The sequence below is a fragment of the Saccostrea echinata genome, unplaced genomic scaffold (genome assembly GCF_033153115.1).
Source record: "Saccostrea echinata isolate AGI-Se365-2 ecotype Australia unplaced genomic scaffold, CSIRO_AGI_Sech_v1 ptg000056l, whole genome shotgun sequence".
Classification (NCBI taxonomy): domain Eukaryota; kingdom Metazoa; phylum Mollusca; class Bivalvia; order Ostreida; family Ostreidae; genus Saccostrea; species Saccostrea echinata.
Window position 1 is genome coordinate 12,248,571 of NW_026889805.1, and position 17,117 is coordinate 12,265,687.

Genomic DNA, 17,117 nt, shown 5'->3' on the forward strand with positions numbered 1-17,117 from the left:
ATTATACAGACCGAATGTTCGACAGCCAAATTATTTGTCCATGTGTCACATAATAATTTTTGAATCTACTTTCATGCTACGCGTTTAACAACTGAGTTCCAAGGCACTTCCGGTGATGAAATGATAATTGTTCCACATTTTATTCGCACAAACTGGTTCCTCTGCGGCATACTTTTTGCTATTTGTTTAGCTAGTACTGCACCAAGTATAGGAGCAAAAGGAGGTTGTATAATGTCTGTCTACACTCTCAAGTACTTGAATCATTTAGACAATGTCTTCACACAGCTGTTTCACACGTGGACTTTGTGTCTGTCATGAAGAGTAGTGTTGCAGTAGGGCACAGTGTACCAGGTCTTGTACAATCACTAGCTTTAGCTACATAGCTTGAATTACCTTCATAGCTTTATTTACCTACCTGAAGTAGCTTTATTTAGCTACTAAATCAAACTTATTTCTTAAATTAGCATTTTTCCCAGAAAGTGCAGAAAATTGCACTTTGATGCAGTGATAATTTTCAACTTTGAACTCATTTGAAAACAATTCATGAAAAAAACACTCTTGGAGATGTGTCTTTTTCTGCGCAATTGCAATCAAAATTCTAAAAGTTTTGGGGCAACCAAAACAACAGTTAATTTGTGATCTAACAGTTACTTCTTGAGTGAAATAACAAAGAAAACCAGTTTTGGTTAACCTGAGCACAATGTGAAGTAAATCATACTTATCCACGCCTCATCGCACACAAGGTGATGTACAGTTACTCAAACAATGGAAATACATATCTTCCTTAAAAGTGTTCAAACGCAGCAATTTTAAAACTATCTCTGGTTCAGGTTGCTTTTAAATAATACCTAGAATAAATATTAATAGACATTTACTTGCGACTTTTTGTCTTTTTAAAATAAAAAGCAAAATTGTGAAAAGTTGCCTTGAAATAGCTAAATAAAGCTACCTGAGGTAGGTAAATTAAGCTAAGGTAGGTAATTTTAGCTACGTAGCTAAATGTACTGATTGCACTGGACCTGTGTACTTCATGTCTTGGGTCTTGCTTTATAAATATCATAGACCTGAAGTTGTATACCTATTGATATGTAAAATGAGTACTTTTTTAACATATCAGTAGGTATATGTATTTATAAACCAAGACCCAAATACCTGTGCAGTGTCATTTATTCAATACATTGATACATGTATATACTTTAAACTGCATCTAAAGGTTTTATATGAATCCATATATATTCATATTGTTCATATATTGTGGCAATAATTGATTATTGAGGAATTAAATTCATGACAGCAAATGGGTTTCTGTCATTTTTCCCCCAAACCAGAACATGAGTGCCCCCAAGTTTTTTTTTTTTTTTTTTTTTTACAGACTCCCAAGTACATGCATAAGTGCCCAAAATTCATTTCATAATTTGACGAGCACCCCAAATACATTTAATAAGCACCCCAAATAATTGATTTTCCTGTCCATTATAACAGTGATGCCTATAATACAATAACTTTTTATGAACTAAATAATAAAATTTAAAGGTATATATATTTTACTTATTTTCATGTGCACAGTTCTTTTGGATCTATGCTGCCATTGACTCATGTTCATATGAAAGCCATGCAGATCATAAATATTACAAAATATTCTTTCATACATCATCAATCAATGTTTCAACTCTTGCATTCTCCCTTGAAAAAAAAAATGTGTTTCAAATGTTTTTGTTGATTAATTATTGACTCTGACCCCCTTAAAAAATTAGGGCACTCATGTATGGTGCACTCTGGTTTGGGGCCACAGTGACTATCACATACCCCATCAAATAAATTTTTTGCTCATATAGAGACATCACTGTCAAACTTAAAGGGTTTTTATCACGTATCTAAATTTCTTAAAAATGAAACACTATTATGTTCTTGAAACATTTTTTTATCGTTAAATTATGAAAAAATGTTGAAAACGGCTGTAATTAGACGTTAAAACGTCCGTAATATAGGGTCCTCGAAGTAAAAATCTCCACTAATTAGATAGGGGTCACGTGGTACTGAAACGTCATAGGTGTCAATGGTCAATAGAACTCGTAAAGCTTATCCTAAGAAAAGAAATATATTGAATAGATTTTTACGCTAAATGAATAGAATACAGGATATGGCCGGTTGAAAATTTGACATAGACTATATTCAATCTTTAAGGTATGAAAGTCTAGCAGAGAGAAATAACCCGAAAATATGCCGACAATTGGAAAGAGGTCACCGAAGACGAAGCCGTTGACAACTCGGGACTTCAACTAAATAGAACGAATTACTAAAGTTTAACTTCGTAAACATTTATAAATATGGGAATATTAAATTCTTCTTTGTTATTATTTTAATTAATTATAAATAAATAAATCCTGTATATCTTCTATCTGTTCTAGCAGTGAATATCATGTACTAGAAATGACACTTCTTCAATGGCGCCGTACGCCATTACGAAGTTTACAGCATTCCTACTAGATTCTGTGCGACTTTAAAAAGAAATGCATGTTTGTCATTTATTATTTTTTTAAAAAGTATCTTTCCTTAAAATATTTTATAGGACAGAAAAAAATCGTGATCGATCGGGCATAAACGATTGTTCTGAATGGAGATAAATGCCAACGCATTTGCAGAGAAAGGCCTCGACCAAGTCCATGAAATGTGAAGAAAAAATTCTTCTTAAAACCTTCCTTGTGCACATTTGTGCACCATAAAGCCATAAATTATACCTTACAAGTTGTCAATTATTCAGTTATCACTTAATTATTTTCTAACAGGTTTAAAAGACACAACAAATGAGCCCTTTTGTATACACAATAAGTACTTTGCTTGACCAGGATTGACACCTATGACGTCAGAGCAATGGCGCGTAACATCGGCGATCAAAATATGCATATTGAGGAATTCAAACTTTGAATCGCCGAAACATCAAAAATATTAATTTTCTAGCAAAGATTTTTAAATATATGATTTTAATAGCATGTAGACTTTGTCATATCAAAAAATTTTGAAACGTGATAAAAACCCTTTAACTCTGTTTGGTCAAGGGTTTATGTGGAGCGGAGTGGATTGGAAACCCTTGAGTTTGGAAGATGCAGAATTACAGGATATGAATATCATAAATTGGAAGTTAAAGTAAAATTATTTCAATGTATTGTTATGGCTTACATTTTATAGGTTCATAAGCACACTATAAGCTTGGCAATCCATGATTTAAGTGAATCCACAGGGTAATTGTATTGGCATATTTTACATTGCCATGAGAAGATAACTGTATCTTTTTTTGTCTTAGGTATTCTGAGACCAGAAATAACAGTCAAATTTCTTGCTGTAGCCATCATCTTTTTTAACAGTGGGATATCACTGAGGAGTGAGGTAATTTTTAAACAGTGGAACATCACTGAAGAGTGAAGTAATTTTTAACAGTGGGACACCACTGAGAAATGAGGTAATTTTAAACAGTGGAATATCACTGAGGAGTGAGGTAATTTTTAACAGTGGAATATCACTGAACAGTGAGATAATTTTTAACAGTGGGACATCACCGAGGAGTAAGGTAATTTTTAACAGTAGGACATCACTGAGGAGTGAGGTAATTTTTAACAGTAGGACATCACTGAGGAGTGAGGTAATTTTTAACAGTAGGACATCACTGAGGGAGGTATATTTAACAATAGGACATCACTGAGGAGTGAGGTAATTTTTAACAGTGGGATATCACTGAGGAGTGAGGTAATTTCTAAACTGCAGATGTGCCATGCCTTAAATCAAAGGTCATATCACTGGCAGTAAGTAGAAAAAGTTTAAATTCTCTGATCCATATCTTCATGTTGTCTAAGGGAGGAACATTGAATGTATAGCAGATTGTCTGAGCATGTCTTTAACTTAAATATCATTTGGAAAAATTAAAGGTCATAGAAAGAAAACATTATATCTCCTATATGGGCTCTCTGAAATGAAAAAAAACCATGACCCAATATTTTTTTTTAGTGGGGTATCCCTTTTTATCTTGATCATTCATGTAGTACCTATGTATAATATATATTTTTTATAGAGGTGATTGATGTCTTTTATGTAATATAAAAGTATTAAAACTGTCTTACCTTTCTCTGTTGTAGGACTTGACGAGAGCATTAGTACAGTTCAAACTCCACCTCTTCATCCAGGGATGGACGTTCCTTATTTTCCCCTTTCTGATAAATATTCTGGTATCTTTGATGAAAGATGGACCCTTCGATAAGCTCCTCCTACAAGGGTACATATACAAATTATAAGTAACAATAATAATTCTGTTAATTGGTTGGTCAAAGAAGCATGAAAAGATCATATCACAGCATCCATGAATCTCAAGATTACAAAGTACAGTACAACACACTTATGGCAAAATGCCAGGGATGAGTAATTTTTATTCATTAAAAATGTAATTCGCCATGTCTGTTAAGATTTCAATATTATGAAACCATGAAGGTTGAAAATCACTTCCCTGTAAGCATGAATTCACTGTAAGTGTGTTCACTAGAACTGTTTTACTGTACTGAACTTAAGGGAAAAATAACTCTTGGAAAGAGCATGTACACATGTATTTATCTTTCTGAGTGACAATTTTCATTCAATGTTTTAAGATATGATTTGTGATATTTTTGAACCCTTCAATCATTATAAGTCAAAAGAATATTTGCTATTAAGAAGAGGACATTGTCAAGCACTTTTGAAAGAAATTAGATCTTTTTGTGCTTTGTGTATCAATCATTATTTATATTGCAATGTATGTATTAAGTGAGATTTGATAAATTACTAAATTCAATGATGCTTTTTACACAGTAACACTTTGTAGTTGTATACTTTTTATGCCCCCATAATCGAAGATTCTGGGACATACAGTTTTTGCCCTGTCCGTCCGTCTGTCTAGCTGTCTTTTTGTCTGCAAAAACTTTAATCTTGCCCGTATCTTTTGATTGGTTGGAGCTATGGCTTTCATATTTAAAATGTGTATTCCTTGTGACAAGACCTTTTTTCAGTACCTTTTATTATATATATATATATATATATATATATATATATATATATATATATATATATATATATATATATATATATATATATATATATATATATATATATATATATATTATTTTTCTCCAGACTCTTCAGTGCTTTTAGTACCTTGATTTATTTTAATTCCCAAAATATAGCCTCAAGGCTGTCAGTACTTTGATTTATTTTATTGGTTCTAAGTTGTTAGTATTTTCAGTACATTGATTTTTTTTTATTTGTTCTAAGCTGTTTGTACTTTCAGTACATAGATTTTTTTTTATTAGGTGTAGGCTGTTAGTTTACAGTACTTTGATTTAGACCGTTAATTCTTTAAGTACATTGATTTATTTTCCAGACTGTTGGTTCTAGGATGTATGCCTCCTCCAGTATCATCAGCAGTCATACTAACAAAGGCAGTGTCTGGAAATGAGGTGTTTCTTTAATTCCTCACTGTTAATTATAAAGTCAATAATCATACTGTTTTTACAGTAGCAATAATTACTAGTCTAGTAACTTTGATTGAAGGTCAGATAACACGTTCCTCAATAATATATAATTTTTCCCAAGAATCTGTGATTGATTAGTAGTGCTTCTTTACTAAGTTTCCAAACAAAAAGTTGAGGTACATTACCAGCCATTTGTACAAGACTGAAGGGGGTGGTATTTCCTATATAATCTTTCTGGAAATCACTTGACTTGCTGATATTATGATTTTTGCTTTATATATTTTTTCAGACATTCTGAAAACACTTTAGAAACCAGATATAAGTGATATTAATAAATATTTTTTGTATATTATGCAGAGGTGCAAAAACTGGTATGTTGAAAACATGTCATCAGCCCTTTAAAGTAAATTTGATTAAAATGTTGAAAGCTTTGTAATCTGCAGTCTTCATGGGCAACAATGTAACATAACTAACATTGGGAAAAAATTTGTTTATAAATTAAAATTTACTGCTTATTTAATCTAGTTCATCAATTATACTATGCTGTCTTTAATAAGAAAAAAAAAATTCATGACTAAAAAAAAACGTACCACTTTCAACTTGGACCATTCTGGCCCTCCATGACCATTGGGTACCGGCACTTGACGTTTTTAAAATTTTCTCTTTATTGATAAAATATCCCCATACTATAATAATTATAGAGTGGGGATATTTTTATCAATAAAGAGAAAGGTTTAAAAACGTCAAGTGCCTGTGCCATTGGGCTAGTTTATTAGCAAACTTAATTAAATATTCCCTATGTACTGTACTTTTACGCTTGAAGTTCAAAGATTTATTTAAAAATAAATTTTTGAATATTTTAGGCAGCAGCAATATTTAATTCTGCAGTTGGAAGTTTTGTGGTGAGTGATTTACATAATTGCTTTGTCTAGAACAGCCAGTACACCTTCTTAAACCTCAGAACAAACTTTGTTGTGGGTGTGAATTTCACCATGATCTCATCTTTTTAATTGTCACTTTCATTTCCTAAAAATAATGTACAAGACAGTGAAACACATTGTTTAAATAACATATAATGGTATTTTCAGCAGCTGGAAATTTTTGTGAATTGACCTTTGAAAGATAGCAAATTATCTGTCGATCCACATATCACACTTTGTGTTTAGCTCAATTTAAAAGAGACTGTTCAAGATACATTAACCAAAATTTATACAGTTATACACATTGGTGACAGCTATTCCACTATGGCATATTTTTCTGACCTTGGCCTTCCATGTGACCTAGACCTCACTATTCCCATTTTGCTCAGTTCAAAGTGCATGTATTCATTACAAGATATTTTTGGCCTTCCATGTGACCTAGACCTCACTATTCCCTGACCTAGACTTCACTATTCCCATTTTGCTCAGTTTCAAAGTGCATGTATTCATTACAAGATATTTTTTTTTCAAAACTCATACACTCGATACATATTGATGGGAACTTTTCAACTATTTTATGATTTTTCTGACCTTGACCTTCCCTGTGACCTTAACCTCAATATACTCTATTTCCCTATTTTGTGTTAGGATGAAGCTCATGATGATCAATTTGAAAGTAACTATTAGAGATCTAATACACTGATACAGTTCGATGGGAACCTTTCAACAATGTTTACTGAAGTATTTTCTGATCTTGACCTTCCCTATGACCTTAACCTCACTATTTCTTTTTTATATTTATCTTACTTTCAAATAAACTGTTCATGATATTTTCATCACCCCCCTTAAAAAGATGCTGTAAGATACTGTAAAAGCAGAAATATTCATTGGGGATTAAATTTTGTTTATTTTGTTGTTAACAATTATCAACGAAATCAAATCCCACACAAAATCTTTATATGACTATCTATTGTATAGGGTTACTTTCCAAACAACGAAATTTAATGCCCACAAAACCTTTTTAGATGACAAATCAACGAGAGTTTATCCCTACGAAAATTTGTGCTTCTACAGTATTCAACTGATCATAATTTTCTGATCTTGACCTTCCCTATCACCATTACTTTACTCTTCAAGATATTTTATTCAAACTTTATACACTTACATATTGTTAAAGTCTAATTTTCTGACCTTGACCTTTCTTATGACTTTGACCTTCCAATAACCTTGAACTTCTTTTTTGAAGATTTTTAAAATCAAATTTCATATACTAAGATACATATTGGTGAGAGCAAGACAACTGCATACTTATTTTCTTACCTTGTCACATTTTACTTTTATTTCTGCCCAAAGAAGGTACATCACATTTCATGTTCCAACACAAATGTACCCTTGGGTGAGGCGTCATGTCTTATGGACATAATTCTAGTTATCTTATGTCTTCAAATGATTAATTAAACCAAACAAGCAGTGACAAATAGGCGAACTTGTGCAATGAGTTCACTTTCCTGTCACAGGAAATTTTTCAGAAACACCATGCCTTTAACTAATATTCTTGTTCTATAAAATCAATAAAACATTTGTAAATGAATTGATTGGAGACATGCCTAGGTTAAACGCAGCAGAAGTGGAATAAAAATTTGACACATACCACAAATTATTATCCAATTTGATTCAACATATCCATGGTATTCAAGATAGTGATGTTAGAGATTCCAAAGTTCAACTTGTTGTAAAAATTAATTTTTTAGGTCACCTGAGTCACTCAGGTGACCTATTGCCATCTGTTTTCGTCCGTGAACTTTTGAACATTTTTAACTTCTTCTCTAGAACCGCTCAACCAATTTCAACCAAATTTGGTATAATGCATCTATGGGTGAAGAGGAACAAAAATTGTGAATTTCATGGTCCCTGTCCCCCCGGGGCCTGAGGGGTTGGGCTAAAACCACCAAAAATAATGCAATCTTTAAAAATCTTCTTCTTTACTCCTGGACATCAAGCAGTCAAACTGTTGGCATCATTGTAATAAGCATTGAGCCCTCTACCAAAATTGTGAAATTCATGGCCCCAGGGTCAGAGGTTTTGGCCCCAGGGTGGAGCTATATGGATCATATAGTGAAAGTGCATTATTTCTTTGAAAATCTTCTTCTCTGCTCTTGGGTATTAAATAAAGTTACTAAGTACATAGTTATGATGAGCAAGAGTGCCTCTTCCAAAATTGTGAAATTCATGGCCCCAGAGTCAGGGGTTCTGGTGTTAGGACAGGGCTCTATTGATTATATAGTGAAAATGCATTAATTCTTTGAAAATCTTCTTCTCTGCTTCTGGATATTTAATAAAGTAACAAAGTACATAGTTATGATGAGCAAGAGTACCTCTTCCAAAATTGTGAATTTCATGGCCCCAGGGTCAGGGGTTCTGGTGTTAGGGTGGGGCTCTATTGATTATATAGTGAAAATGCATTGATTCTTTCAAAATCTTCTTCTCTGCTACTGGAGATTATTTAAACAAACTAAGTGCATGATTATGATAGACAAGGATGCCTCTTCCAAAATTTTTAAATATATGGCCTCAGTTTTTGGGGTTCTTGAAGAGGGGGGGGGGGGCTCTATTGATTATATAGTGAAAAAGCATTAATTCTATTAATTAATCATTAATTAATCCTGTCTGCTCCTTAGTGTTGAGCTGATAAATAAATTGCTTAGCTGTGATGAAAATGGGAGCTTCGAACAGAATTTTTAAATCTTGTGGTCCTCGGGTCAGGGGTTCTGGCATAACGAGGGGGGGGGGGGGGGGGGGGGCTTTTGATAATATAGTGGAAAAGTGTTAATTCTTTGAAGTCCATAGTTATGATGATGAGGGTAACTCTTCCAAATTTGTAAATTTCTTGACCCTTGGTCTTGGGTTCTGGTGTTAGGGTAAGGCTTTGTTGAATCTGTAGTGAAAATGCATTGTACCTGTGAAATTCTCTGCTTCTGGGCATATCGGAAGCAAACTGAGTAAAAGTTTAAATGATATGAGTAAGCGTATTTCTACCAGATTTTTAAACATCTGGACCATTCATCTAAGCATTCTGGTCCTGGGCAGGGCTCTATTAATTTGTATTCTACAGAGAGAAGTTATTCCCCTTTTCCATTCACCTTTGATAATTAATCACTGTAAATAATGTATTTGAAAGGTTAATAGAATAAGATAATTATGCAAGAATGTTTATCGTATAATTAAAAAAGTACTTCTTAGTTTTAATAATCAGGTAGACCTGTAAGTAATAGATAAATAACTAGAAATATGTCCATAGGACATGAATGCCCCGCCAAGGGTATATTAGTAATGCAACATTTTAACACAAATTGAGAAAAGTGAGGTCAAGGTCAAAGGAAAGGTCAAGGTCAAAAAATATTGCTGCAGTTGAATAGCTTACATCAGTATGTATCAGCATATGACGTTTGATTCAGAAACTAATTTAAGAAAAGTGAGGTCAAGATCAAAGGAAAGGTCAAGATCAAAAAATGTTGATGTAGTTGAAAAGGTTACATCAGTATGTATTAGCATATGAAGTTTGATGAAAATATTATGAATGGTTTCTTTAAAACTGAGCTAAACACTAATTTAAGAAAAGTGAGGTCAAGGTCAAAGGAAAGGTCAAGGTCAAAAAATATTGATGCAGTTGAATAGCTCTCATCAGTATGTATCAGCAAATGAAGTTTGACACTAATTTAAGAAAAGTGAGGTCAAGGTCAAAGGAAAGGTCAAGGTCAAAAAAGGTTGATGCAGTTGAATAGCTTACATCAGTATGTATTAGCATATGAAGTTTGATGAAAATATTATGAATGGTTTCTTTAAAACTGAGCTAAACACTAATTTAAGAAAAGTGAGGTCAAGGTCAAAGGAAAGGTCAAGGTCAAAAAATATTGATGCAGTTGAATAGCTCTCATCAGTATGTATCAGCATATGAAGTTTGACACTAATTTAAGAAAAGTGAGGTCAAGGTCAAAGGAAAGGTCAAGGTCAAAAAATGTTGATGCAGTTGAATAGCTCTCATCAGTATGTATCAGCATATGAAGTTTGATAACACTTTCTTGAATGGTATCTTTAAAACTGAGCTAAACACTAAATTAAGAAAAGTGAGGTCAAGGTCAAAGGAAAGGTCAAGGTAAAAAATATTGATGCAGTTGAATAGCTCTCATCAGTATGTATCAGCATATGAAGTTTGTTAAAAATATCTTGAATGGTTTCATTAAAACAGAGCTAAACATTAATTTAAGAAAAGTGAGGTCAAGGTCAAAATAAAGGTCAAGGTCAAAAAAATGTTGATGCAATTGAATAGCTTACATCAGTATGTATCAACATATGAAGTTTGATTACACTATCTTGAATGGTATCTTTAAAACTGAGCTAAACACTAATTTAAGAAAAGTGAGGTCAAGGTCAAAGGAAAGGTCAAGGTCAAAAAATGTTGATGCAGTTGCATAGCCCTCATCAATATCTATCAGCATATGAAGTTTGATAAAAATATCTTGGATAGTTTCTTTGAAACTGAGCTTTGAACAGAGCTAAACGCAAAGTGTGATGGAAGGACAGACGGAAGGACGGAAGGACGGAAGACGGACATGACAAACACTATATGCCCCGGCCATATTCATGGCGGGGCATAAAAATGAGACAAAAATATCATATTAAAAGTTCTTCAAAGACCATAAGAGAGGTCAGTGCTAGAGGTCTTAATATGGGTTTTAAAATAGTACAGAAGCACTAATAGTTTGTTAATAGCCTGCTTGGTGATAGTGTTAAGTGGGGGACAGATTAGAACTTAATTTATGAGTTGATACTGAATACTAGACTAATTATTTTGTTGATCCTGATCTTCCTACTTCTCTTGCTTTAGGGCAACAATGCTTCATCTGTCAGTGTATTTAACTTCTAAATTGTTGTATTATACTCAGGTGACCGTTAAGGCCATTGGGCCTCTTGTTGATATTGAAAATCAATGACAGAAGAACTTAATTCAAAAATTGAGAGTACATGTATATAAATAATAAAATAAATGAATTACTCATTTTTATTTGTAGGGAATATTTGTTACACCATCTTTGATACTACTTAATGTAAGTGATCTACTCATATTGAGCTAATTTAAAATTTGTGATAGTGATCAATTTTGAAGACTTTAAATATTCTGTGTTTTAATAATTAACTTTTAACAAGTATAACAATATTCTGTGTTTTCATAAATAACTTTAATGAGTATAATAACAAGAATTGTGATAAGACCTGTTCTTATTACTAATGACCTTGACACATTTTTATACCCCAGGTAGGGTCAGCTGTGGATGTCCCAGTCAGTTCTATTTTTGTACAGCTGTCGCTGACCGTTGTAGTGCCCTTGTTTTGGGGTCAGCTAATCAGGAGACGATACAGGACATGGTTAGAGAGAAATCCAATTCCTTTTGGGAGCATAGGCAGGTACCATGATAAATGATGACATTATCTCAGCCCATTACATCACAATAAAACAATCATCACAGTATGATCAACAAGAGGAAAAAACAATTGGATGACGACCTTTATTTTTATTGACTTTATTTTCTGGACAAGTGATTAGGTTTAAGTTTTCAAAGCAGGTTCATTTTCAAATAAGTAGAATCTTACCTGAGCCAAACTTGCATGGATACCGCATCAAGAGATGCCCAATACCAGACTTGCTTCAGATGCTGCATATGGCCTGTGCTTTCCAGATGAGTATCTATGTTAAAGTTTTTGTAGCAGGTTAATTAAATCCTAGATAATGAAAGGCTGTATGGATCAAACCATCCTCCATAACATGATGCTGCATGACATGTATTTTTTGTTGACTTATGAAAGGTTATAATTATAATGAACTTATATTAATGTAACTAATGGATCTTACTGATCATGCTACTGGTATAAAACTTTGCCTTACTTAAAGATGGTGAGTTTTGTGATCTTTGATTGTCTATGTTTAACACCCTATTTTTTCCCCTGTAGATTGATTTTAAGCTTACCTGAACAAAAGGTTCAAGTGAGCATCTCTGATCACTGTTGTTGGTGGCATTCTGTCAGTTTTTGAGTTTTTGAACCTTTACATTTCCATAATCACTGTACCAATTTCAAACAAACTTGCCACAAAGTATTCATAAATAAATGAGATTAGAATTTACTCATTGAAGGATCATGACTTCTTAAAAGGGGAGATAATCTAAAAAAAATTAAAAATAAGGTGGGTGTCTTCTCAAGAATCACTGGGCCACAAAAGATGAAATTTCCCTGAAAACTTCCTTACACATAGTGTACATTCAGATTGTTGAAATCATGCCTCCAGAGGTGGAGTGTAGTTAAAATAAGGGATGGTGGAGTGTAGTTAAAATAAGGGATTTAAGTTTTACATGGGAATAATTAGGGAAAAAATGATCTTTAAAATTCTTCTTTTCAAGAATAGCATGGCTGTTATTAGTCATATTGATATGCAATATCTTCAGGCAGCAGCATCTTCAGGTAGCATAGATTCAAGTTTGTTCAAGTCATGCCCTCCTGGAGATAGCTGAGTAGGATCTCAATGGGGGAAAGTATATATGGCAAAATATTTTATCACATAAGACAAAACCAGTTCCATTTGGGCTAAAAGTGGTCTTAATCTTAGATGCTCATGATACTCAAGTGACCATCATGGCCCATGGGCCTCTTCTTTCAAATTCTGAACTCTGCAGTGAGGGAGGGGCTAATATCAGGAATCAGATGACACATAATGCAGGTATAGGAGAAAAAAATCTGTGAAGATTCTTTTTTTTTTTTTAATTTTTGGTGCCCTTCTTTTACTGACTAGATAATTTGGTTTCATTACTTCATACTTTACTAACTTATATTTTGATTACAGTGTAATACTTTTGCTGATCATCTACACCACATTTTGTGATACCTTTTCACATGCGGAGATTAACCTGGATTTCCTCAGTCTTATTTCCATTGTCTTCCTTAGTAAGTACATCTCTCTGTAAAAAAGGATATCAGCAATAAAAAATATAATATGTCAGGATAAACTAATAATTGTTTTAGTTAATTTTTAAAACAATTGTAATAATATGCTTAAATAGTTTCATATAAAATTTGCTTTTGTATCTGCCTGTAACATGAGTAGATTACAGCCCTTTCTTAGCCTCTCCACTGTTTCTTTTGCTGTTATGGTTCCTCGACCCTCTGATAAGAGAGATAACTCCAACTGGAATAAATGACAATTAAATTGTTAAGTTTAATTAAAGGCTATTTCTGTCAAATTTTGCCCTGCAAGGTATATGCTGAAATGGTCTGCATTTTCATGTGTTTTGGTGGTGGTGGTGGTGGTGGGGGGGGGGGGGAGGGGGGGAGTTCCGCCAAGGATTTTCAGAGTTTTTACATCTCAATGCAAAGTAATGTAAAGTAACAAAAAAAATGACCTTGGAGCCCCATTTCCCCTCTTAGGAAACACAGATGCCTTGTAAAGTGGTAAGCAGGGTTATGTGAAGGAAAGAAAATTTATTTAAGAAAGTTTCTTGTTGTCTCATGCATTGTGATTTTTGCATTTTATGATTTAAAAGATGAATTTGCCAGCTTTTGCATTCCTACATGTAGTACACATTGTTTCAGTTGTTATCCTTCAATGTGGATTGCTATGGATGGTGTTCTATGTCACTACACGTCCTTGGCTGAACTTTGAACCCACAGATACCACCGCCCTCATGTTCTGTAGTACTCACAAGTCACTCACTCTAGGTCAGATATTTGTCTAAATCAATATCAGTGTTATAACTCATATATATGTTAAACATTATAGCATCTTTGCATGAATTTAATAGTTTAATTTTAGGGAATTTAATTAAACAACATATTTATACTCCTTTAAACCAAGTGGGGGGGGGGGGGGGGGGGGGGGGAGGGGTTCTGGAATCACCCTGTCTGTCTTACTGTCTTTCTGTAGACATTATTTCTTTATTTCTTTGGAGATATTATATAAATATTAAATAGTGCATATGTTTGAGGGTAACAGTTGAAATTGACACCCCAAGGAAAACCATTGTCAACCAACGTGTCAGCAGAGGTTGACTATGGTTTTCAGAGGGGTGTCAATTTCAACTGTTACCCTCAAAAACATGATTAGAACTATTTATTTTATTATACTGAATGCCTTACTGATTTAGGATGTGAGCAAGAAAAAATTCGGAGATGGTCATTAAGTTCATCTTCTTTTTTTCTCAATAAGAAAGCTTCGAAAAATATTTAATGACCTCTTTATCGTTTAATTGATACTCAGAGAGTCCTTTATCATCTAAAGTTTTGTTATTTCTGCACTCTGGAACATTTTTTGTCTGTCGTTTGTTGTTTTCAATCAAGCTACAATGGACGCAAGGTTTGATAGATGTCAAGTTTATTTGGCTTCTACTCATGTTTTGAGAATTCTATGGCGAACTGTACGCGCATAATTTACACACATGTGACATTCCTTGTGTTACTCGTCAAATATGTTGCTAATGCTGAGGGTAACATTACAAATTGTTAAATGCATCTAAACCAATCAAATTTTAGTATTTTACATGAAAGTATAATAACAGAAATTATTCCAATTTTTTTTTTCAAAAATTGTAGAATCAATAAATACCGTTTGAACTTGTGCATCTGGTATTTTTGGATAAATTTGCCAAAATTTTAAAACTTACTTATTTTAGATTTCATTGTACATAACTTCTTTGACAGGAACAAGAGGAATGAAATTCTTGTCTTGACATAACACCTTTGAATCTCATGCCTTACACAAAGGTAGTTTTGTGTCTAGACATGTGCCGTGACCCCGTATCAAGGTCATTTTGTACAAGTTCACAGGGCACAAAAGTACCTGGTATTGAATCATTGTTGCCCCAACTTGGAAATGGAGAAATATAGAAACTTATACTTGAGATAAAGGTTACTTGTGATTGAAAGTTACATGTATGTTCTGACCCTAATCATAATTTGGAAAAGGTCAAGTCAATGGGTTTTAGAGATATAAAATTGTTGCCTTGGCCATTACTTTGATTTTGAGAAAGGTTGTTTGTGACCAGAGGATGTGTACTAACAAATTTGCACTATGGTTATTGGACAAAGTCAAGGTCACAAGGAAAATTCTTTTCACCAACATAATTTTTTTAGAGAACTAACTTCATGCCCCAATGTTTGTTTATGAACATGTGTTCTGACATGACCCTGATCAAAGGTCATTTTAGTCAAGCTCAATGAGTTACAGATGTATCAAATTTTGAAGATCTCAAAAATGCAAATTTCTAAAAGAAATAACTTTTTATTGTAACAGTATCAGGGGACCATACATGACACACAGGTGATTGTGACCAAGAAGTATGTCATGATACTATGAAGGTCATTGATATTGCATAAGTATTTTTAAGTAAGCATCTCTCAGGGGTATTAGTCCTCTTAGGACAGTTCTAGTTTGAAATAGCAAGAGTACGGCTTTGATTAAATCAAATAAATCCTAAAAGTTGTTTAATGTGTTAATTAATTCTGAAGTTATTACTGTTTCATAAATTTCTGTAAGGATGTCATATTCCTTAAAAATTGAATGTAAAATTTACAGCTGTTTATATCAATAAGAGTAGATTTTAATAAGTTACCATACTGGTACATTACTACCCTAACAGATAAATACTGTAATTCACTTTTTATTTGTGAGATATATCGAACTTTATTTTCACGTAATTATGCGAGTCTCTTTATTGGTGAAATACCAAAAAACTAACTTGCGAAAATAAGGTGTTGCAAAAATATCATGATCTACAGTATGAACAATGACATATTTGTTATAACGAAGTCTAACTAACAGGTATTCCCATTATAAAAATTGTGTTCAGTGGAGATCCAGGCTTGTCTGTGATCACTATCCCCCTATTGGTGTACCATCCTACACAGATCCTACTGGGGGGCTTGTTGGTGCCACCCCTCAAAGAGTGGATGTATTCTGCCAGAAGAAACAGGTCAGTAAAACTACCCCGATTAACAATCATTTTCTGTAAAACTGTCCTAAACATGAAGGAATTTTAAATCAGATTACCAAATGGAAATCAATGCTTATGGAATAGCAATAAATTCTCTTCATCTTACAAGAAACATTTAAACATTTTTTTAATTCATTGAATAAGAAACGATCAAGAAATGTATGTAAATGGAGATGAATGGATTGAAAATTTTGCCATCCTTGTGACATCCATTAGCACTTTCCAGTAAGGTGTGACCCTAATTCTTGAAATCCTTCTTTTCAGGTACATGATGGCAAAGCATGTGTAGAATAACCAGGAAGAGTTCTTCATTTAGCAAGAACATTCAGATATTGTAGTCTTTACTGTACACACACATATCTTTTTACTTGGACAGTTTTGATTTTTAATTATCATTTTTTCTATCAGTTTATACTCACTAACTGATACTGAGGAAATCCAGACTACAAAGAATTCATTATTATGGAACATTATGGAATGTGAAAGACTTCAATTCAGAGTGGTAAGGCCAGAGTTTTTTTATTTTCTGTTTAACGGGAATTTTTAAGAAAAAGTCGGGTCGAGGGGACGAAATAAAATAAAAATAAAAAGTTCAAAATTTGTCGAGTCGAGACCATATAAAAAATAAAACCCAAAAATGCTATGGATCTTTTTTTTTTATAGAATGTTGAAAA

General features: G+C 33.2%; 1 protein-coding gene across 1 annotated transcript; it reads left to right on the forward strand.

Annotated features, from left to right (window-relative positions):
• The first annotated feature begins 108 nt into the window (after positions 1-108).
• LOC133173247 (sodium/bile acid cotransporter 7-like) lies at positions 109-16,810 on the forward strand. Its single transcript, XM_061308228.1, has 11 exons — positions 109-223; positions 3,302-3,384; positions 4,128-4,264; positions 5,399-5,474; positions 6,353-6,391; positions 11,479-11,514; positions 11,724-11,872; positions 13,302-13,402; positions 14,048-14,173; positions 16,272-16,422; positions 16,708-16,810. Exons 1-11 carry the CDS (start codon positions 121-123, stop codon positions 16,730-16,732), a joined length of 1,026 nt encoding a protein of 341 aa, XP_061164212.1. The 5' UTR covers positions 109-120; the 3' UTR covers positions 16,733-16,810.
• Positions 16,811-17,117: the final 307 nt, after the last annotated feature.

Coding starts and splice junctions, on each gene's coding strand:
- LOC133173247 (XM_061308228.1), top strand. CDS start 121: ATGATAATTGTTCCACATTTTATTCGCACAAACTGGTTCCTCTGCGGC. Junction 14,174..16,271: donor TCACAAGTCACTCACTCTAG/GTCAGATATTTG, acceptor TCTAACTAACAG/GTATTCCCATTATAAAAATT. Junction 16,423..16,707: donor TATTCTGCCAGAAGAAACAG/GTCAGTAAAACT, acceptor CCTTCTTTTCAG/GTACATGATGGCAAAGCATG.